Here is a 22,796-nt window from a genome sequence, read left to right as displayed (position 1 = left end):
GTCTCGTTGACTCCTCCGACGAAGGGTTTGACCCGCTGTAAGTAGATTCAGCGGCTGGAGGTTTCTCTCTCTCTCTCACTCTCTCTCTGCGTCCCCGACTTCCAGCCTTGTTGGATTGCCCACCCGCCCGCCCACCGATGGATGGCTAGCCCGGACTCCGCCGCTGAGAGATTTCTTCTCCTAAAACAGACTTTGGAGAGACAGCAGAGGCGACCCTTCCTTTCCCCCAAAGACCCTCCTGTGGGATACCCACGGGGTGGGGGGGCAGAACAGGGAAAAAAAGAAAAAAAAGAACGGGGAAGGAATTGCCCCGGCTCAGCCTTCACACTCCAAACGCCAACTCTTTTAAAAAGCAGATTCTGGAAGGGAACGGCGTACACAAGAAGAGTCTAGGCGCGGGGGTCGTCGTCGCCGTCGTCCCCTCCTCCGTGTTTGGTAGGAAGAGGAGACCCCCTGGGACCGAGGAGAGGTAGCATCCCCCCCCCTTACCCACCCACCCAAGCCATTAATCAAGGGGGCTTTTAAATGGCTGCAACTGCATAGCCTCACTTCATCCCCCAATTGTCTCTAATCCCCCGTTCCTGCATATAGGGCAGGGTACTTCTTTTTTTCTGAGGGGGGGGGTGCAGAAGGGAGGATTGAGGGAGTGGGGGAGAGAGAGAGAGGTCTGCACCCTCCTCGTAAAACCAGCGCTGGTTGCTGGTGGGGCTCCGGGCACCTGAATTTCGCCGTTCTGCCCTCTTCAAAAGAGAATGCAAAGTATGGTGCGGGCCCTGCAGAGACCGAATGGATGGGAAACGATGCTATGTAGGAATCGTGTTGTCGGGTAGTCAAACGGGGGAGGGGGGGCGTTGTGGAAATTTAAGCGGCCCCCACCCCACCTCAGGATGTACTTTCGCGCCCCCCCTTTTTTTTTTCTTGCTGGAGAATCCGTCCAAGGTGGAGCAGAGGGGAGAGGAGACAAACTCCCCACCCATCCCGCTTTGCAGCTTTCCATCTGGAAGAGCTCTCTCTCTCTCTCTTACACACACACACACCCTAAAAGTGAGCAGGGGGAAGCAAATGTTGGCTGCTCCCCAGGAAAGAGGAGACGGGGTCTCCTCGCTTGGGTCGTCTTCTTCATCATCAGCATTGTAGCGTGATGGTTGAGCTGCCATCGGAAGTCTGCGGAGGGGTGTCCCGGTCTTCGGAATACTGTGAGGGTCTCGGGATGGGGGGTGAGGGGGGGCCTTGACTGGACCCTTCCCCAATTCTCAGGCTAGAAGCTGAGCTACCGAGACATCTCCAACCGGAGAAGCAACCTATCCGTATCAACTTCCACGGGATTTTTGCACAGGGGTGGGTGGTGGGTGGGATGGTTGACGCTGTGCAGTCTAGGGGCTAAGAAGGGGCAGCCCTTGTAGACTGGGCAGGTTACACCTTGACCCCTTTCCCTCCCTCCCTCCCTCTCCCCCCCCCTGCAGTCTCGACCCCGCTGGGCCAAGGGCGAGTCAACCAGCTGGGAGGTGTCTTCATCAATGGGCGCCCGCTGCCCAACCACATCCGCCATAAGATTGTCGAGATGGCGCACCATGGCATCCGGCCCTGCGTCATCTCTCGCCAGCTGCGGGTCTCCCACGGCTGCGTCTCCAAGATCCTTTGCCGGTACCAAGAAACAGGATCCATCCGGCCGGGAGCCATCGGTGGCAGCAAACCCAGGGTGAGTGAGGGAGGGGAGTAGAAAGCCCACCGAGAGAGGGCAGTGGCGACCTCAGCAGCTGGCCAGGCCAGGAGAAGCCAGTCTGGGTTCTGTGCCCCCTTCCTGGCCTTCCATTGGCAAGGAGAATAAGGGGGGAATGTCAAGAACTTGGGACACGGTGGCTCAGGGGGCTAGGACGTTGAGACTTGTCGAATCGAAAGGTCGGCAGCTCAGCGGTTCGAATCCCCAGTGCTGCCTTGTAAGGGGGTGAGCTCCCGTGACTTGTCCTAGCTTCTGCCAACCTAGCAGTTTCGAAAGCAGGTAGAAAAAATAGGGACCACCTTTGGTGGGATGGGAACAGCCTTCCGTGCGCCTTTGGCGTTGAGTCATGCCGGCCACATGACCACGGAGACGTCTTCGGACAGCGCTGGCTCTTCGGCTTTGAAACGGAGATGAGCACCGCCCCCTAGAGTCGGGAATGTAAGTGCGAGGGGAACCTTTTCACCTTTAGCTTTACAAGAACTTGGGTAGATGCCCTTGGAGTGAGATCTGCTTAGGTGAGGGAACAGCCTCCCTCTTCCATCCTCCCTTACGTGGCTGGGCTTAGCCACTTTCCTCAAATTTCCTCTCTTCAGGACGATCTGGTCTTCTGTCCTTTCTTAAGAAGTAGAAGGAAGGGTGGCTGGTCCAACCTTCTTGAGAAGTGGGCCTTCTGGGCTGAGCACGGAAAGGACTTCCCCAGATCAAACCAGCTTGGCAGTCCATTGCTAGCCAGTAGAATTTGAATTTAAAAGTGCATTTTTGTTCTCTCTCTTTCTCTCTCCCTCCCTTTCTTTCCTCCCTCTCTCTTTTCTGTTCTCCCTCCGTTTGTCCCTATCTTCCTCTTCACCCTTCCTTCCTTCCTCTCTTTTCTCTGTTCTCCCTCCATTTCTCCTTCTCTTCCTCTTCACCCTTCCTTCCTTCCTCTCTTTTCTCTGTTCTCCCTCCATTTCTCCCTCTTCCTCTTCACCCTTCCTTCCTTCCTTCCTTCCTTCCTTTCTTTCTCTATCTCTCTTTTCTCTGTTCTCCCTCCATTTCTCCTTCTCTTCCTCTTCACCCTTCCTTCCTTCTTCCTTCCTTCCTTTCCTTCCTCTTGACCCCAAAAGCAGGTTGCCACTCCAGACGTGGAGAAAAAAATCGAAGAATACAAGCGGGAGAATCCTGGCATGTTTAGCTGGGAGATCCGAGACCGGCTACTCAAAGATGGCCACTGTGACAGGACCACTGTCCCTTCAGGTGAGAAGGAAGCCAGACCGCAGAGTTAAGATTTTTCGGTTCTGTATTTCCTGTGGCCCCAGTTCCACAATGGCCAATGTCCTTCAGCTTAAGGAGGGAAACCTTGTAACTGGACCTTCACTCCCTTTAACCCAACTTCCTTCGTGACTTTAGGCCAAATCTAAACAAGCCACAAGGGATGCGATGGCTCAGGGGCTAAGACGCTGAGCTTGTCGATCGAAAGGTCGGCAGTTCAGTGGTTCGAATCCCTAGGGCTGCGTAATGGGGTGAGCTCCCATTCCTTGTCCCAGCTTCTGCCAATCTAGCAGTTTGAAAAAAATGCAAGTAGAAAAAATAGGGGCCACCTTTGGTGGGAAGGGAACAGCGTTCCGTGCGCCTTTGGCGTTGAGTCATGCCGGCCACATGACCACGGAGACGTCTTCGGACAGCGCTGGCTCTTTGGCTTTGAAACTGAGATGAGCACTGCCCCCTAGAGTCAGGAACGACTAGCACAGATGTGAGAGGGGAACCTTTACCTTTAAACAAGCCACAAGAACTGGGTTTGCACATCTGGAATTTCACTCTGTGTCGCCAACCCAAACCGTATACTTAATTTTGGGCTCAGCCCTGTGTAGGCTCAGAATATTGGGTTAATTGAAGATGGAGCAAAGTCCTAGCAATTTAGCCCAAATATCTTTCTAGCCACTCTACAGAAGACTTCTTGGGTTTTCAAAAACTTTCTTTAATCTTCATCAGAATTTGGCCTGTACCATTTCACTGAGGGGGGGGGAAGCATTTTCCTTTAGCCCTAGGCTTTCTGATGAGGTTCACCTCCCTTGACCAAATTGGACCATTCTTGGCAATGGCAATGGCAGGAGCCACATTCAGCCACGGCTCTCTAACATCTGATGAAGTTGAAGCTAGAAAGCCATTTCAGCTTCTTCTTTATCGAAGAAGGCCAAAGTCGGTTATGGTGGACGTTTTAAACGGAGACCCCTTTAGCCTGCAGTATATCAAAAATGGCAAGATTTTATTTATTTTTGCCCCCCCACCCCAGCTTGCAAGTCAGAATTTTTTTTTATCGCGGCCATTTGAAGACGAGGACGATGTCCTTGCAAGAAAACAAAAAAAAACTTCCATTTTAACATTTTTTTTAATTTGTTCTCCTCGTAAGAAAAGCAAATCAAGAAAAAAGAAAAAAAAAAGGAGACCAAAAGGAGACCAAAGGGCCCAGGAAAATTTCTAGGGCCCTGCAGAAATGGTTTGGCTTAAAATCCAGTCTTAACTCTGCATCACCAACGTGATGTTCAAAACAACTTCCTCGCAGGAATGTCTGCTGAACAAGTCTCTTTTACGATGTGCATATTCACACATGTGGGTGTGTTTGTGAGTGGGTTTTTTTTTTTTTACAATTAAAGATTGATCGCTAGCTTCCCACACACCTTTAAGAAATAGGAAGGAAACCTAATTTGATTAGTGTGTGTGTGTGTGTGTGTGTGTTTTCATAGGTTTTCACAGGTATAGGTCTTGACATATTCGGGTTTTCTCCCGTGTAAGGTTGAGAGTATCTTGGCGACTTTTCGACGAGACCCCACTCGTCATCTTCAGGCTGGGGCTTTCGGCTTCGTGCTTGTGCGAGCAAAGCGTGGTCGGAGCTGCCGTCTCTCTATAAATACTCCCCACCTCTCCACCAGTATTTATAGAGAGATGGCAGCTCCGACCACCCTTTGCTCACAGAAGCACGAAGCCGAAAGCACCAGCCTGAAGATGAGAGTGAGACCTCGTCGAAATGTCGCCAAGATACTCTCAACCTTACACGGGAGAAGACCCGAATATGCCAAGATCTACAATATATATACACACATACATACATACATACATACATACATGTTCAGTGATCCATGCGGAGTTATCTACCTTCTCGAAAGAAAGCTATCGACGCTAACCAGAATGTTGTTTTTTTTAAAAAAACCAAACACCAGTTAATCTTAACTGACAACCAAAATATGAGTCTCCAACCATTTCAAAAGCCACTTGTGGTCTCTATCACCACACTGATGTATTTATTAGGGCGAGGTTTGTAAAAGGCAGGAAGGGTTTCTGAGATGTTCGGAGCCCTTTACAGAGCTTATCTCTCTCTCTCTCTCTCTCTTTTTTTCTTTCTTTCTTTCTTTTTTTTTTTCAATTTTCTCCAGGCCTTGATAGCCCTTCTGAGTCTCGCCCTCCCCCCCCCACCATTCCCGCTCCCCTGTTTGTTTCATGGTTCTGCTTTTTTATCCTGAAAATAATCACTCGCAGGCAGGGGAATCGGAGGTCCTGTAGCAAAGCAACCTGTTGAAAACAGATTCTCCTTGGGACTGCCGGTGCGGTGTGTACGCGTTGCCTGCAAGCGCATTCAAAACCCAGGGTCCTCTTGCTTGTCATCTTATTCCTTTCGTTAGAATATTAATTGTGCGCAATAAATAAATAAATCGGCTCTCCTGAGCCTCTTGACACCGGAACAGATAATATTGTAATGTCCAAGAAAGTACCATGGAGGAAGGAATTAGCCTTCAAGAACGGCAGGGGATTAAACAGCAGTGTGGAAGGGCGGTTATTTTATTTAGACGGGCGGCGTTTACAGAAGCGGGCGGACGTATTAATAATCCATCACAATTAAATGGGTAGCTGCAGCACTTAGGCCCCGCGAGTTGCCCGTGGGCTTGTTGTTTACCTAAAGTACCCAATTTTATTCCTGGCTCTGTCCTTTGAGTTGTTCGTGTCTTGGAGCACCATTTTTTTTTTCTTTCTCGGGCGCGCGCATGCATGTTTGAAGTTGTGTGACTGCAGCGTGACTCGGAGTGGCTTACCATTTCATGGTTCAGCCCAGTTTAAAATAATAATCATCACAATAATAAATTACAAAACAGAGAAGTCAAAATATGGTTTCAGTTGATTGCCAGCCACCCTCCAGGGATTCTGACTTTTAACCTCTGACCAGGAAGTTCTCTGTGAATGGCGCTCCAAAGAGGCATGGATTATATTCAATAGGTTCTAGATTCCTGCATTGTCTGTTTCTTTGGGTGCTTCCAAAAATGACATCTTAAGGGTTTGGTGGCACCCTCTTGCATCGATAGAAGCCCCCAAACCAGAAGCAAACATCGAAAAGTCGGCAGGCAGCTCAGCGGTTCGAATCCCCAGTGCTGCCGTGTAACGGGGTGAGCTCCCATGACTTATCCCAGCTTCTGCCAACCTAGCAGTTTCAAAAGCACATAAAAATGCAAGTAAGAAAGAATAGGGACCACCTTTGGTGGGAAGGGAACAGCGTTCCGTGCGCCTTTGGCGTTGAGTCATGCCGGCCACATGACCACGGAGACATCTTCGGACAGTGCTGGCTCTTCGGCTTTGAAACGGAGATGAGCACCGCCCCCCTAGAGTCGGTAACGACTAGCACATATGTGCGAGGGGAACCTTTACCTTTATGGATGAATTAAACAATGCATCCTGGGGGGGGGGGTTGCATGGAATTATTTTCAGTCAGCATGCTAGTTGAGAACGATGGGGTTCTGAATAGACGAGAGGAGGTGGCCTTCAACCACATGGATTGAGGTGTGCTGCTTTCCCAGGGTCTTGGAGGTGGCCTCTGCACAGGAGAAGGCAGGTAACCACGAGTAAAGAAAGAAAACCAATCGATTTGGGTTGGCCATTGAATGAATTTCTCGATTGGTTCAGATCTTCAGCCAGAGGACAGGCCTTGCCCCGTAAGCAGCCAGCCCAACAGCCTCAGATTGGTTAACCATGTTAATGTGTCTGGTGTTAACGAGCATCCCGGAAGATGCTGTGACCATCTAAAATCTAGATCATGGGTCGGCAACCTTAAACACTCAAAGAGCCACAAAAGTCCTAACCCGAAGCCACCAACCCCATGTTCAATTCTGGAGCCGAGCGGAAGTTGGTTTCCCCCCCACCATAGAGCAGCATCCTTTTTTCCTCTACCTGTCCTAACCGAAAACCCTATCAATTGTGGAGCCGATCCAGCGACAGGGAGCCTCAGCAGAGGGATGACAGAGCCACATGCGGCTCCAGAGCCCCGGGTTGCCGACTCTTGACCTAGATCAAGCCGGAATCTTGTCGTCATTTTCACCTAACGTTTCTCCGATTCCAGGCCGCTGGTTTTTTTTGGGGGGGGGGGCTCTTCTGGGTCCCCCCCCCGCTTCCCTTCCAAAGCAGCTTATATGTTCTTCTTCTGTCTTTGACTGTCTGAGGTTTAGTGAGTTCGATTAGCCGTGTGCTCCGAATCAAGTTCGGGAAGAAAGAGGAAGAGGAGGACCACGAGAAGAAGGAGGAAGACTGCGAGAAGAAGGCCAAGCATAGTATCGATGGCATTTTGGGTGACAAAGGTAGGCGTGGCTTAAAAAGAAACCCCTCCCCCCCAAAAAAATTATCTCTTTTTTTTTTTTTTAAAGTTTAGAGGTTCCCCTTTCAATTTCCCTGCACGGTTTCTTCCTGAGTAAATGAAATTCACATCGTGTTTCCTACTTACGATGGCTTTCTATATATACCGCTCTACTTTTCACTCTAATAATTTATTTTCTTCCCAGCGGACGGTCGAAATTTCTATAACTCTCCGTTTCCCAGTTTCAAGATTTTCCTTCTTCTAAAGAAATGTGCACTTTTACAAACTTAAGGGTTTTGTTCCTCCCCCCTCCCCCCCCCTGCAGATTTGGCAATGGATGCCTCAAGACAAATGGAAAAAGCCATTTGTCTGAAACTGGTCTAGGGTTTCCTGCCTGAGCAGGGGGTTGGGCTAGAAGACCTCCAAGGTCCCTTCCAACTCTGGTTGTTTTGTATTCTATTCCGTTTGCTATCGGTCTGCATTAAATTCTGCATATGAGACTCTGGAGTTAGCTAGATTTCTACTTTACTGGATTCCCCTGAGCGGCTAGTTTTCTGTGCTTGGGGAAGAGGCAGTTTTCCACACAAGGGACCCACCGCTTTGTCGCGATGTTGAAATGGTTGTTTTGTTGTAGCACGTAAACAAAAATAAGTACACTTGTTTCCAAGGGTTAGTTTATCCTGGTGGCTAGTTCAACAGAGCACTTGGTTTAAATCGAATAAGAATTGTTGGGTCCCTGCAAACCAGCCGCTTACGATTTTACGAAAGAGAAATCGGTGCAAAACAATAAACGAGAATCATTAAGCTTATTTCAGTTGTGCATAGGGGTGTGTTTGGTTTAAATGTGGATGTGCAGTTTGCAAAATGTTATATATTAGCCCAGGGGTGAAATGTAAAATTTGTTACTACCGGTTCTGTGGGCGTGGCTTGGTGGTGGTGGTGGGCGGTAGTGTGACTGGGTGGGTGTGGGCAACTTTTTTTTTTACTTTTAAAAGCATTTTTTCTACAACCTCTTCAGCCGAAGAGGTTGTTAAAAAATGCTTTTAAAAGCCTCTGACGATCAGGCAACTCAGCTGGGATCACCAGAGCCTTTTAAAAGCATTTTTTTCTACCGAAGGGTCTGACGATCCGGCAACTCAGCTGGGATCGTCAGAGGAGCCTTTTAAAAGCATTTTTTTTACAACCTCTTCAGCCGAAGAGGTTGTAGAAAAATGCTTTTAAAAGGCTCTGACGATCCCAGCTGAGCCCCGCGATCATCAGAGGCTTTTTTTTACTTTTAAAAGCATTTTTTTCAGCCGAAGAAAAAATGCTTTTAAAAGTTTTTTTTAAAAAAAACCTCTGATGACCACATGGCTCAGCTGGGCATGCGGAGGGGCAGGGATTTTTGCTACCGGTTCTCCGAACCACCCGCCGCCATCGCTACCAGATCAGGCGATCCGGTCCGAACCGGGAGCATTTCACTCCTGAATTAGGCTCTTTTTTTGAGGAAATGAGTTGTTTGCTTTAATCTATGAAGACATTCTCAGACAGGTGACATTTAAGCTAGAATAAGACCTTTGAGAAAGTAATAAAATCTTGGATGTCTTTTTCTGACACCTTTAAGGAATTAACTAAATATTCACAAAAATTGGAACTGTACAAAATCTTGGGTAGTATCTATACAAGACTCCCCCCCCCCCAATATTTTAAAGCAGGAAGAAATCAGATTTTTTTTAAAAAAAAATACAGTATATTTAAGATCAGTTTACCTCTTTCTCTACCTGTTTCATATTCTAGAAGACCATCAGTGTTAGTATATTTTCCGGTTAAACAATGGGGAAAAAAACCCTTAGTAGAAATTAATACATTTTTATTAAAAAAATTTACTTATTTTATAATTTATTTTGCATTGGAGTTTGAGGCGCAGAGTCATTAAACGCATTTCTTCATTCGCTCAACTGGGGCACTGTATCAATTCTTGAGACATTTGGGATTTTAGATTTTTTTTTTTACATTACCTTTCCCAGTTTGAGGCCAGAAAGCCTACAAACTGAGGGGTGGGGAGGATTTTTTTTAAAAAAAAAACAAAAAAATCTATTTCACACTTTTAAAACCATGTTTGAATTCATAATAACGGAGAACCAACAAAATTAAATATTTTTAATAAACTCTTTATTTATAATAAAGTCTTGAATGTGGGTGAGAGAGAGAGAGAGAGAGAAGAGAAAAAGAGAAAGAAAGAAAGAGGGGGGAGAGAGAAAGAGAGAGAGAGAAAGAAGGAAAAAAGAGAAAGAGAAAGAGAGAGAGAGAAAGAAAGAGAAAAAAGAAAAAAGAAAAAGAGAGGGAGAGGGAGAGAGGGAGGGAAAAAAGAAAGAAGGAAGGAAGGAAGGAAAGAAAGAAAGAAAGAAAAAAAGAAAAAAAGAAAGAAAGAAAGAAAGAAAAAGAAAGAAAGAAAGACATTGTGATATTAACAAATGCACAAACCAGGCATGCTTCTTCCTAGGGACTTCCGCCTTGGTTTTCTTTTTTAAATAGAATAGAATAGAATAGAATAGAATTTTTATTGGCCAAGTGTGATTGGACACACAAGGAATTTGTCTTGGTGCAGATGCTCTCAGTGTACATAAAAGAAAAGATACCTTCATCAAGGTACAACATTTACAACACAATTGATCAATATATCAATATGCACCCAAACAATAAATCATAACACAATTCAGAAGGCAGGGATGAGCAAGGACAGTGCCCGCATTTGACACGAGCATCATCGCGAAGTGTTCAAATCAATCCCACGTGAGTTGCTTTCTTTTATTTCCCAAAATCAAAGAAGAAGAATACCGAAAAGGGAAAGGGAAAGGAAAAAAAAGAAAAAGGCTGGGAAAATAGGGAAGGAAGCGGGGAGGCAGGGGAAAGGTGGTGGGGGGGGAATGTTCCCTTCCCTGCAAATTCATCCCGAGAATTACAGGATAAAATTGGGAGAGACACAAATTGCCCCCCCAGAGGGAAATGTCTGTCCTTTTCTTTCTTTCTTTCTTTCTTTCTTTCTTTCTTTCTTTCTTTCTTTCTTTCCTTCCTTCCTTCCTTCCTTCCTTCTTTCTTTCTTTTTTTCCTTCCTTCCTTCCTTTTCTTCCTTCCTTCCTTTTTTCCCCAAGAAATAATGCTTGCATTGCCAATTGAAACTTAACTCTTTCTTCCTTCCTTCCTTCCTCTTTTCCTTCCTTCCTCTTTCTTTCTTTCTTTTTTCTTTCTCTTTCTTTCTCTTTCTTTCCTTTTCTTCCTTTTCTTTTTCCTTCCTTCCTTCCTTTTCTTCCTTCCTTTTTCCCAAGAAATAATGCTTGCATTGCCAATTGAAACTTAACTCTTTCTTCCTTCCTTCCTTCCTCTTTACCTTCCTTCCTCTTTCTTTCTTTCTTTTTTCTTTCTCTTTCTTTCTCTTTCTTTCCTTTTCTTCCTTTTTTCCTTTTTCCCCAAGAAATAATACATGTGTTGCCAGTTGACACTTCTCTTTCTTTCTTTCTTTCTTTCTTTCTTTCTTTCTTTCTTTCCTTCCTTCCTTCCTTCCTTCCTTCTTTTTCTTTCTTTCTTTCTTTCTTTCTTTCTTCTTTCTTCCTTTCTTCCTTCCTTCCTTCCTTTCTCTTTTTCTTTCTTTTTTCTTTCTCTTTCTTTCTCTTTCTTTCCTTTTCTTCCTTCCTCCTTTTTTCCCAAGAAATAATGCATGTGTTACCAGTTGACACTTAACTCTTTCCTTCCTTCCTTCCTTCCTTCCTTCCTTCCTTCCTTCTTTTTCTTTCTTTCTTTCTTTCTTTTTTTTTGAGGCGGGGGGGGAAACATCTTTAAATACAAATCTCAAAGGCCACTAATCAAAAATTAAAATTATAAATTATAAATTATAAAAGAATTCCGGTGAGGGAGGGGAGGGCGTCGTGGCGAGCTCCCCTCGAGGTGTTGGTGCGTTGTGTTACTTTTGGCATCCAAATTGTGTATGTGTGTGTGTTCAAATTGAGAGGGGGGGTTCAGATGGGGAGGGGGATTTGGACTGTTTCTTTTCTTCTTCTTTTTTTTAAAGTTGAAAGGGAGAAGAGGGCGGCCGTGGGGCGGGGGAGGGAAGGTTGAGGAGGGGGCTCCGGCTGGGAAGCGGAGTCACTACGGATCACTTGCTTTGAGAGCCGCCGCGCGCGCCTGCTTAAATGGCTCTGTTAAAGAGATCAATTCCGCTGCCTGTTTCTTCTCCTCTTTTTAAACGGTCCCCAGGAACCTCCCGTGACAGCTGAAGGATGCCCCCGGGGGGACGGGGGGGACGGGGGGGGCGGTGGACGGGACAGGGGACATCAGATTCAATTATTCGCGAATATCGTTCGGAGGAGGGAAGGGGAGGGGAGGCATCCAGGAGAAACCCCCGTCAAATTCTCTTTAAAAAAAAACCACACACACACAAAACGGATTCTGCCTGCGTTCGGGAGGGGGGAGGTCAGGCGAATTTAGGGGGTCGTGTTGCAATCGAATGGAACCGTAACCCCCTTCTTTCTTTCTTTCTTTCTTTCTTTCTTTCTTTCTTTCTTTCTTTCTCTCTCTCTCTCTCTCTCTCTTTCTTCCTCTCTGTCTTTCTTTCTATCTCTTTTTTTTCTCTTTCTCTCCCTTTCCCTCTCTCCCTTTCTCCCTCTGTATTTTCTCTTTTCTCTTTTTCTTTCTCTCTCTCTTTCTCAATTTTTTTCTTTCTCTTTCTTTCTTTCTTTTTCTCTTTCTCTTTCTCTCTCTGTTTCTGTCTGTCCTTCTCTTTCTCTCTCTCCCTCTCTTTTCTTTTCTTTTTTCTTTTTCGCTTCTCTCAAAGGGAAAAACTACTTTTTTTCAAAGGGAAAAAAAAACCCTTCGTCTCTTTTTTTTTCCGCCTTTTTTTTTAAAAACGCATCTTCCATATTTCGTTTGGAGGGCGGGCGAAGAGAGAGAGAGAGAAAGAGAAAAGGCGTCGCCGCGATTTCGCGTTTGGCCGGCCGGCCTTTTCTGTTTCGCCGGCCGGCCGGCGTGGGTGGGTGGAAAATAAAAGATCATTTTCGGGATACCCGGCGGGGACCCATCCGGAGCCGGGGGGAGGGGGCTGGGGGTCGGCAAAGGGATTTGGCGGGCCCCCAAGGGAAGGTTTCCCCGCTAACCGCGGCGGGGTTCGGGAAACAACGCTGAACTTGCGGCGGCCGACATCGGCCGGCCCTTCCCCGGCCTGTAGCCGAGTCGGGAGCCGCGATAGGACCGGGCGGGGGGTTTCTCTTGCCGCCGGGACCCTCGCCAAGAAGCGGGCCGCGTTCCGCCCTGTCGAGTCGGGAAAGGGATGGGCAAGAAAGCCACTCTGCACCCGACTTGAGCCAGCCCATCTGGAGCGACTGAAACCCCTCCTGGATGGCTCGGCTCGGCTCGAAAACGACTTCCCCAACGACCCCCGATGGCGCTTGGACTCTCGGTTGGCGGCCGGTCGGAAAAGCCTGGCGAATCCGGCGTTACGGTCTCTCCGGGCCCAGCGGGGACGCGCCGGGAGCCTCGAGGTCCGGCGTTCGGCCAGCCGAGCCCCCCCTCCTCCTCTTCCTCTTCCCTCCTCTTCCTCTTCCTCCTTTTCTTCCTCTTCTTCTTCCTCCTCTTCTTCCTCCACCTCCTCCCTCTTCCTCTTCCTCCTCTTCTTCCTCTTCCTCCTCCTCCCTCTTCTTCCTCATCCTCTTCCCCTTCCCCTCCGCCGCCGCCGAGTTGTTGAACTTCAGGGGCGAGGGGCGGCGGGGCGGCTGGGCGGACCCGGGGCGGCTCTTTCCACACAGGCACCCCCCCCCACTCCACTCTCTCTATCTCGCAAGCCGCCCCTTTGGGTCGGGGGCGGCGGGGTGGATGAGTGTCGCGGGGGTCGCGCTTATTCTCATTCAAAGGCTCGCGCGCGGAGCAAAGTTGGGAACAAAAGCGACGGGGGGTGGGTGGGAGAAAGGAAAAGTAAATTATTCCGCGCGACACACACACCCTCCCCCACCTTCCCCGGCCGGCCACTGTTTTGTCCGAGTGCCCGCGCCGTCTATTTGGGGGGCGGGAGTCGGGGGGGAGGGTGGGCGCTTTCTCCCCTACCTCCTCCAGCCCGCCCGGGGGCCGCCGAGACGCCCCGGCAAAAGGCGCCTTTGTGCGCGGACCTGCCCGTTCGCCCGCCCGGCTCTCTCTGTCTCTCTCTCTCTCTCCTCGGCCGGAGTGCGGGTCCCCCCCCCCAAACCGCCTTTTGGGGGTGCTTCAGAAAGGGTCATGATGATCCAGGATGCGTTCCTCCCGGAGGCTCCGCGTCGGGGTCTTCTTGGTTCGTTAAGACAAGTGGAAGAAAACCCGAATGATGGTTTTATATATTACAGTAACGCCCCCCCCCTCCACTTCGATCACCCCCGCATTTCACAATCCGTTTAGTGTTTCACCCGCCCTCCCCCACCCCACCCCGAGAAAAGGGGCGGTTTCAAGCGCCCCCATCTTTCGACTCCTGTCCAGCGGGCCCGCTTCCTACGTCCAGGGATGTTAAGGCGAACCGCGAGGAGGAGGAGGCAACCGGGGGTCGGGGGTGGGGGAAGCACCCCGAAAGCCAGCAGGGGAGCTTTCTCGCGAGGAAACCCCCTTTTTTTCCCTCCAGTTTCCTTTCCCAACCCCGTCCCCGCCTGCTGTGGCTTCTCCAGCGAAGTTTGTGGGCTTTCGAAATTTCCCACCTGCCTTGGGGAGCATCCCGCAGCATCCTTTCTCCTCCTCCTTCAGAAAATGTGGAAGTTGGAGGGGATCCGCAGGGTTTTCAACTCCTGATTTGCAAAATTCAATTCCTTCTGTCCGTCTGTCTCTGACTCTCTTATTTTCTTTCTCTCTTTTTCTCTCTCTCTCTCTCCCCCTCTCTCCCTTTTTCTCTTTTTCTTTCTCTCGCTCTTTCCTCACTCTTTCTCTCCCACCCTCTCTCTCTCTTTTTTTCTTTTTTCTTTTCCCCCCTCTCTCTCTTTTCTTCTCCTTCTCCCTCCTTCTCTCTCTCCCTCTCTCTCTTTTTTCTCTTTCTCTTTTCCCTCCCTCCCTCCCTCCCTCCCTCTCTTTTTCTTTTTCCTTTTTCTCTCTTTCTTTCTCTCTCTCTCTTTTTTCCCTTCTCTCTCTCTTTCTCTCCCTCTCTCCCTCCCTCTTTCTTTCCCTTTTTCTTTTTCTCTTCTCTCTCTCTCTCTCTCTTTCTCCCTCTCTTTCTCTCCCTCTCTCCCTCTTTCTTTCTTTTTCTTTTTCCCTTCTTCCTCCCCCCCCTCTCTCTTTCTGTCTCTGTCGCTGTCTCTCTCACACACACACACTTTCCCCTCCTCCTTTCCAAATTCTTTCAGGAGGCAGAGAGATTTCAAAACCGCTGGTAGAACCTTACAGAAAGCAGCTGACCCAGAGTCCCGTCTCCCCCAAGTTGTTCCATTCACACCTCTGATAGAGAGTCTTAATAGCAATAGCAATAGCCCTTAGACTGGTATAATGCTTCACGGTGCCTTTATGGCCCTCTCTAAGCGGTTTCCAGAGTCAGCCTCTTGCCCCCAACAATCTGGCTCCTCATGTTACCGACCTTGGAAGGCTGAATCAACCTTGAGCCAGTCAGTCAGGATCAAACTTCTGACAGTGGGCAGAGTTAGCCTGCAATACTGCTTTCTAACCACCTGGGAGGGAGGGAAGGAGGAAGATAGATAGATAGATAGATAGATAGATAGATAGATAGATAGATAGATAGATAGATAGATAGACAGATAGATAGCAATAGTACTTAAGACTTATATACTGCTTCACAGTGCTTTTACAGCCCACTCTAAGCGGTTTACAGAGTCAGCCTCTTCCCCCCAACAATCTGGGGTCCTCCTTTTACCCACTTCGGAAGGATGGAAGGCTGAGTCATCTTTGAGCCTGGTGAGATTTGAACTGCCAAACTTCTGGCAGCCAGCAGAAGTATCCTGCAGTACTGCATTCTAACCACTGGGAAGGAAGGAAGGAAGGAAGGAAGGAAGGAAGGAAGGAAGGAAAATAGCAATAGCACTTGACTGCTTCATAGCTCTCTCTAAGCAGTTTACAGAGTCAGCCCCTTGCCCCCCAACAATCTGGGTCCTCATTTTACCCACCTCGGAAGGACAAAAGGCTGAGTCAACCTTGAGCCAGTCAGGATTGAACTGCATGCAGTGGGCAGAGTTAGCCTGCAATACTGTATTCTAATCATTGGGAAAGGAAGGAAGGAAGGAAGGAAGGAAGGAAGGAAGGAAGGAAGGAAGGAAGGAAGGAAGGAAGGAAGATAGCAATAGCACTTCTTAGACTTATATACCGCTTCACAGTTGCTTTTACAGCCCTCTCTAAGCAGTTTACAGAGTCAGCCTCTGTTAAAAACAGGAAGTAACGACGACTGGGTGGGTGGGTGGAGCCTCATGCTGACGTCGCTACAGGTTCTCTGAACCACCCGCTGCCATCGCTTCCGGTTCGGCCAAACCGGTCCGAACCAGTAGCATTTCACCTCTGACTTGAACTGTTCAGTTTCTACCGGTCCCAGATTGTGAATTGAATTGAAGTTTTAACAATGACAGTAATACATTCTGTTCCAAAATCAGGGAGCCCATATTGGCATTGCGAGCTGCCTCTTGGTCATATATATGTCATGCAAAGAGTTGCATGCCAATCCTTCTGCCTTGAATGCATTCCCTGAAAAAACAAAAAAAACCCACCATGCGTTGTCTTCTATTTGTCGGGCCAAACTCTTTGTCATGGCCACTTTTCTCAAAACGTCCCTGTAAGGTAGTCTCACCTTTGGGGTTTCCCTAAAGCAGGGGTGTCAAACTCAAGGCCCGGGGGACCAGATCCGGCCCGCGGGGTGCTTAGATCCGGCCCATGGGGCCAGCCTGGAAGCAGCAAAGGATCGGCCCCGCAGTGCCTCTGCCAGCGAAAATGGAGCATGTGCGCTCCGTTTTCACTGACAGAGGGCTATCAAAACAAAAGAAGAAATGTTCCCCCTTTTGCATTTGAGCGTGCAAGAAGGGGCAGGAAAGGAGAAAGGGAAAGAGGAAAGACAAAGAGGAAGAAGGGAAGGTGGGAAGAGAGCAAGGAAGGAAAAATAAGGAAAGAGGGGAAGGAAGAAGAAAGGAGAAGGGAGAGGGAAGGAAAAAGAAGAAAAGGAAAGGAAGGGAAGGGAAGGGAAGGGAAGGGAATGGAGGAAGGAAGGAAGGAAGGAAGGAAGGAAGGAAGGAAGGAAGGAAGGAAGGAAGGAAGGAAGGAAGGAAGGAAAGAAGGAAGGAAGGAAGGAAGGAAGGAAGGAAGGAAGGAAGGAAGGAAGGAGAAAGAGGAAGGGAGGAAGAAAGGAAGGAAGGAAGGAAGGAAGGAAGGAGAAGGAGGAAGGAAGGAAGGAAGGAAGGAAGGAAGGAAGGAGAAGGAGGAGGAAGGAAGGAAGGAAGAAAGGAGAAGGAGAAAGGAAGGAAGGAAGGAAGGAAAGAAGGAGAAGGAGGAAGGAAGGAAGGAAGGAAGGAGAAGGAAGGAAGGAGGAGGAGGGAAGGAAGGAGGAGAGGAGAAGGAGAAAGGAAGGAAGGAAGGAAGGAAAGAAGGAGAAGGAGGAAGGAAGGAAGGAAGGAAGGAAGGGAGAAGAAGGAAGGAAGGAGAAGGAGGAAGGAAGGAAGGAAGGAAGGAAGGAAGGAAGGAGAAGGAGGAAGGAAGGAAGGAAGGAAGGAAGGAAAGAAGGAGAAGGAGGAAGGAAGGAAGGAAGGAAGGAAGGAAGGAAGGAAGGAAGGAAGGAAGGAAGGAAGGAAGGAAGGAAAGAAGGAGAAGGAGGAAGGAAGGAAGGAAGGAGAAGGAGGAAGGAAGGAAGGAAGGAAGGAAGGAAGGAAGGAAGGAAGGAAGGAAGGAAGGAAGGAAGGAAGGAAGGAAGGAAGGAAGGAGATTATAATGAGAGGGAGGAAGGGTCTCAGGGAAGTCCTGCCTTAGCACTTGGCCACTACAGGTGCCCCTGACATGAATCCCGTGTCACGCCCACCATGGCCCCTCTGAGGTCAAACACAACCCTGATGCAAATGAAATTGAGTTCAACACCCCTGCCCTAAAGTGTCAGGAGCAGGAAATCTCCAGCGGCCATGAATTCGTTCACAAATCTCGCGCCCCACCACCCCCCACCACCACCCCATGGGTAAAATTCAAGAAAGGAAATCTTTCCGAACACTTCTTTCTAAAAACTTCTGTAGCCATTCCTCTTTTTAATCCGGCACCATTTGATGAATAGATACAGACCAGTGGTGGGTTTCTACCGGTTCAGCCCGGTTCGGCCGAACCGGTAGTGGTGACGGCGGGAGGCTCCGCCCAACCCGCCCAGACGTCATCACGGATGCTCTGCGCATCCCGTTTCCGAACCGTGAGCGAAGGTAAGAGGAACCCACTACTGATACAGCCCCTCCTCAGCCGTACTAGAATTGGGTCATTGGGTGAGGTGTTGACATACGAGGCCTTTGAGCTGTAGGGGAAAGAATTTAGCCGAACGGTTTTCATGAAGAGCCGTGCCGATGCTGTGATTGCCCTACTTGAATCCTCTCCCGTCCCCGCTTCCCCGTTTCGTTTCAAGGAACCTCAGGATCTTGTGCCCATTCGGAACAGGGTGGGACCAAATCTCCATGGCTAGATTCCTTATCGTTTTCATCTTTTATTTTTGGCCTGCTACCGGGGGGCGAAGGTGGTGGTGGGAAATGAAGTCCCATATTTTTCAGAGTATAAGACGCACTTCCCCTCCAGCCCCCACGCAAAAAAAGTGGGTGGAAATGTCGCCCATGTGTCTTACACAGCGAATATTGCAGCAGGATGGAGGGGTTCGGTGCGTTGCCGATCAGCTGTTCTCGAACGGGCCGTGGTGGCGAACGGGCCGCGGTGGTGGCGAATAGGGCCACAGTGGTGGCGAATTGGGCCGTGGTGGCAACTGGGCGGCGGTGGCAAGCGGGCCAGATGAATACTGGATGGATGCTGGGAGGCAGAGGCAGATTTTTTTTTTCTTGTTTTCCTCGCCAAAAGCTAATAAGTCCGGAGCGTCTTATAGTCCGAAAAATAGGTTAGCTCACCGTGTATTGTTCTTCAAAGCAATTGAAGGCCACTTTATTTTACTAATTCCAAGCTACCACGTCCGTTTCTCTTTGGGCTGGATGCCACTTAAGAATTGAGTTAATTGCTGACTGCGTCTTGGATTGGCCAAGAAGGCAGCGTAGAAAGTTTTTTTAAAAAAAATTTCACCTGCGCTCCAGGGCAGAGAAAGGTGACCAACAGGTGATTTTTCTGATGGGAGGGCAGATAAGCACAGCCTTACACTTTTTTTCTTTTTTTTTGGCCCTACTCCTCCTCTTCCTCCTCCTCTTCCTCCTCCTCTTCCTCCTCCTCTTCCTCCTCCTCTTCCTCCTCCTCCGCTTCTTCCTCCTCCTCCTCTTTTCCATACAACAACAACCCTGTGAGGTGGGTTTGGCTGAGAAAGAGAGAGAGAGAGAGAGAGAGAGAGAGAGAGACCCAAAGTTACCTAGAAGGGATACTGGCCCCAAACCCAACACAATTGGGTCTCCACACAACCTTTGCTTTCGACCCACCCTTTAACCCAGCATCACTGAGATCCAGGGTTATTTGTGGGAAAAGGGGGATCCTTCTGTCCCCTCCTCCCAAGTCTTCCAAAGCTGCATTTTAAAACACATTTAGGGATGAAAGCCACACAATTATCCCCCCTTATGTTTGCTGAAAATTAGCCCGGAGAGAAAATGACAGCAGAATTGGGGTTGCGCTGTTAGATGCTTGAGAATTTTTTTTAAAAAAAAATGTTCCTAACATTCTAGAATCAGTTCGAAATCTGGTCTGGTTGGCATCTCCTGGCAATTATGTCCAACCTTGGCAACTTTATTTGTACCCTATGACTATCATCAAGTGTTGTACCTTAGGATTCTTGACAAAGGTATCTTTCCTTTTATGTACACTGAGAGCCTATGCACCAAAGACAAATTCCTTCTGTGTCCAATCACACTTGGCCAATAAAACATTCTATTCTATTCTATTCTATTCTATTCTATTCTATTCTATTCTATTCTATTCTATTCTATTCTATTCTGATTTCTTATTCTATTCTATAATTCTCTTTTCTTTTCTTTTCTTTTCTTTTCTTCTCTTCTCTTCCCTTCCCTTCCCTTCCCTTCCCTTCCATTCCATTCCATTCCCTTCCCTTCCATCCCATTCCATTCTATTCCTTATTTCTGTTCTGTTATAGATAGATAGATAGATAGATAGATAGATGATAGATAGATAGATAGATAGATAGATAGATAGATAGATAGATAGATAGATAGATAGATAGATAGATAGATAGATAGATAGATAGATAGATAGATAGATAGATAGATAGATAGATAGATAGAGAGAGAGAGAGACAGACAGACAGACAGACAGACAGACAGACAGACAGACAGACAGACAGACAGACAGACAGACAGATAAATATGTGGACAGACAGATGGTAGGTTAGATAGATAGATAGATAGATAGATAGATAGATAGATAGAGATAGATAGATAGATAGATAGATAGATAGATAGAGACAGACAGACAGACAGACAGACAGACAGACAGACAGAAAGACAGACAGATAAATCTGTCGCGAGTTTAAAACACATTTATTCATCTGCGCAGGACTGGATTAGATTTTAAATTTATATTGGTTTTTAATGGGTTTTATTATTTATATTGCTTTTTAATAATTCGGCCTTTTAGAATAAGTTTTTTAATTGTTATTTTAATTTGTATTTATATGTTTTTACTTGCCTGTGAACCGCCCTGAGTCCTTCGGGAGATAGGGCGGTATATAAATGTGATTAATAAATAAATAAATAAAAAATAAATATGTGGACAGACAGATGGTAGGTCAGATAGATAGATAGATAGATAGATAGATAGATAGATAGATAGATAGATAGATAGATAGATAGATAGATAGATAGATAGATAGATATGCACCAAGACAAATTCCTTTTGTGTCCAATCACACTTGGCCAATAAAGAATTCTATTCTGTTCTGTTCTAGATAGATGGATGGATGGATGGATGGATGGATGGATGAATGGATGGATGGATAGATAGATATATACGAAGACAAATTCCTTTTGTGTCCAATCACACTTGGCCAACAAAAAACATTCTATCCTATTCTATTCTTTAAGACTTGTCGACTTCAACTCCCACAATTCCCCAGCCAGCCGGGGTTGTCCACAGGCCGTTAAAGTTGCCAAGGTGTTGGATGCCCCTGATGTAGACTGTTGGCAAACCACACCTCTACCATCAACGTTGGCAACCAAACACCTGAGGTTATCGCTTTCCAGGTAGTCCTTAACCTTCAGCGCGGTTGGACCAACGCCTCGAGGCTCGACCTCAACACGTTTGGATCGTGGTTTGAGGATGATGCTCCTCCATTAGAAACCGCGCCCGAAGGCCTCCGGTCCAAAATTCGCCCCTGGCCTTTTCTTTTCCAAATCCAGCCTCTGGCGGAGGGCTTAAAAATGGAGCCACCCCCCAGTTCAGAAGCGGAGCGTATATATAAACTATTTTCAGATGTATCGGTCAATTTGCCATGCTCCTCTTCGCCCTGGGCTTTTGAGGTAGAAAGTGTAGGCCTGTTTTTCCACCCTCCCTCCTTCCTGGGATCTCCCTGGGCCCCCCCTCAGGTTTCTAAAATTGGAATGAAGCACTTGGCTTGACCCTTCAAAAAAAGGATGCGGAGCAATGCACTCGCTTTTGAAGGGTTGGTCCACTCATGGCCTCCTTTGTCCGAAGGGCCTAAAGTTCACAGATCAAAGTGACCTCTGGTGACCTCTTCCTCTACAACAAGAAGGAGGGAGGAGGAGGAGGAGGAGGGAAGGAGGAGGAGGGGAGGAGATGGTGGGCAGTCCAAAGTAGGAAGCCCTCTCCTGCCTCCTTTGAATTTCTCCTCCATCTTCGTAGTAGACCGACAGACTCAGCTCTGTTCAGTGTTTCCAACAAAGATACGATTGTGGCTTTAGGGTCTCCAGATTTCAGGTCTTTGTGAAGAAACTCTTGGCCACCGTTGGAGATTTCTTCTTCGTTGGAAGATGAGAACCTCGATTCGTCCTCCAGGCAGACAATTACCATCCCTGGGTCTACCTTCTCTACCGTTTTCCAACCGATCTATTTTTTATTATTTAAAAAAACAAAGAAACAAACAACCTCAATTTTGACTTGCTTTTTTTTGGGCCGAATATCCTCCGTTTGATTATTATTATTATTATTATTATTTATTTATTATTTATTAAATTTTTATACCGCCCTTCTCCCGAAGGACTTAGGGCGGTTTACAGCCATAATAAAAAACAACAGCAATATACACATAAAACCATAGTTTAAAAAACTTATTATACAAATGGCCGAATTAAAACATTTAGAATAAAACCCCAAATTTTAAAATGTTAAAACATTAAAACTAATTAAAATCCTATTAAAATCCTATGCCAGTCCTGTGCGAACAAACAAATTCTCGCGTTCTTGTGAAACGGCCGTAGTAGCCAGGCGGGGTTGGGAAAACGAGCTGTCGGTCGGCTAAGTCCTCAACGGAACAACCGACCATGACGGAGCCCTCCCTCCCCCCCAATGTCCGTTTTACTAAGTGAGACAGTTGTTGCGTCTGTTTTGCGACCTTTCCTCGCCGCACTTTTGGAGTGAATCAACTGCGTTGGTTAACACAAGTGGCAACGTGAACCCAGCTTCCCCGTGGACTGGTCAGAAGGTCACCAAAGACGGGGGGGAGGGGGTTGTCACATGACCCACCCACCCATTCCCTGGGGACGCTACGATCGTCATAAATACGAGTCCGTTGCCAAGAGTCTTGAATTTTGATCACGTGAACTATGGGGTGGGGGGTGGGGGGAGAGGCTGCAATGGTCGTGTGAAAAACGATCCCGTCAGCGCCGTTGTAACTTTGAATGGTCCCTAAACAAACCGTTGTCAGTCGAGGACCATAAGAAAGGCGAATTTCATTCTCGGGCTAAAGATAAAGATAAATTAGGGGCGGCAATTGTGAATCGTTTAGGATTTCCATTGCTATAGCTTCTGCTTGAGAATTACTGAATTTTTATTATTTTCAAAAAAAAGAAAAGAAAAGAAAAGGACTAGAATTTTAAATTTTAAATCTGGTTTTAACTGGGTTTTATTATCTTATTGTAGTTTTAATATTCGGCCGTATTTAATAAGTTTTTTTAAATTGGTGTTTTATTTTGTACTTATATGTATGTTTTATTAGGCTGTAAACCGCCCTGAGTCCCTTGGGAGATAGGGCGGTATAAAAATGCGATTAAATAAATAAATAAATAAAAGAAGCAAAGCCTTTATCCCGGGGTGGGGGGGGGATGGGGGCTTTCCAGCCTGGACCCCTGGATGAATTCTGCAAAGCCTTCCATTATTTTAATCTCTGACGGAGCATCCCGTCTCTCTCTCCCCCCCCCCTCTCTCTCTCTCTCGCTTCTCGGTGCGTTG

At 47.4% G+C, this 22,796-nt stretch overlaps 1 protein-coding gene across 7 annotated transcripts in view; it reads left to right on the top strand.

Annotated features, from left to right (window-relative positions):
* PAX7 (paired box 7) overlaps positions 1–22,796 on the top strand; it is a 145,695-nt gene that overhangs the window by 4,685 nt on the left and 118,214 nt on the right. For 2 of the 7 annotated variants that reach the window (XM_058160900.1, XM_058160906.1), the window contains exons 2-4: positions 1,464–1,699; positions 2,824–2,953; positions 7,177–7,311. In XM_058160900.1, coding sequence (XP_058016883.1) covers positions 1,464–1,699; positions 2,824–2,953; positions 7,177–7,311 — 501 coding nt within the window. The remainder of the gene's footprint in view (positions 1–1,463; positions 1,700–2,823; positions 2,954–7,176; positions 7,312–22,796) is intronic. The other 5 variants (XM_058160903.1, XM_058160901.1, XM_058160902.1 and 2 more) reach the window with 5 other exon arrangements.

This window comes from Ahaetulla prasina, chromosome 18 (assembly GCF_028640845.1).
Source record: "Ahaetulla prasina isolate Xishuangbanna chromosome 18, ASM2864084v1, whole genome shotgun sequence".
Classification (NCBI taxonomy): domain Eukaryota; kingdom Metazoa; phylum Chordata; class Lepidosauria; order Squamata; family Colubridae; genus Ahaetulla; species Ahaetulla prasina.
The sequence above is the reverse complement of the archived record's forward strand: the minus strand, read 5'-3'. Positions and strand labels throughout refer to the sequence as shown.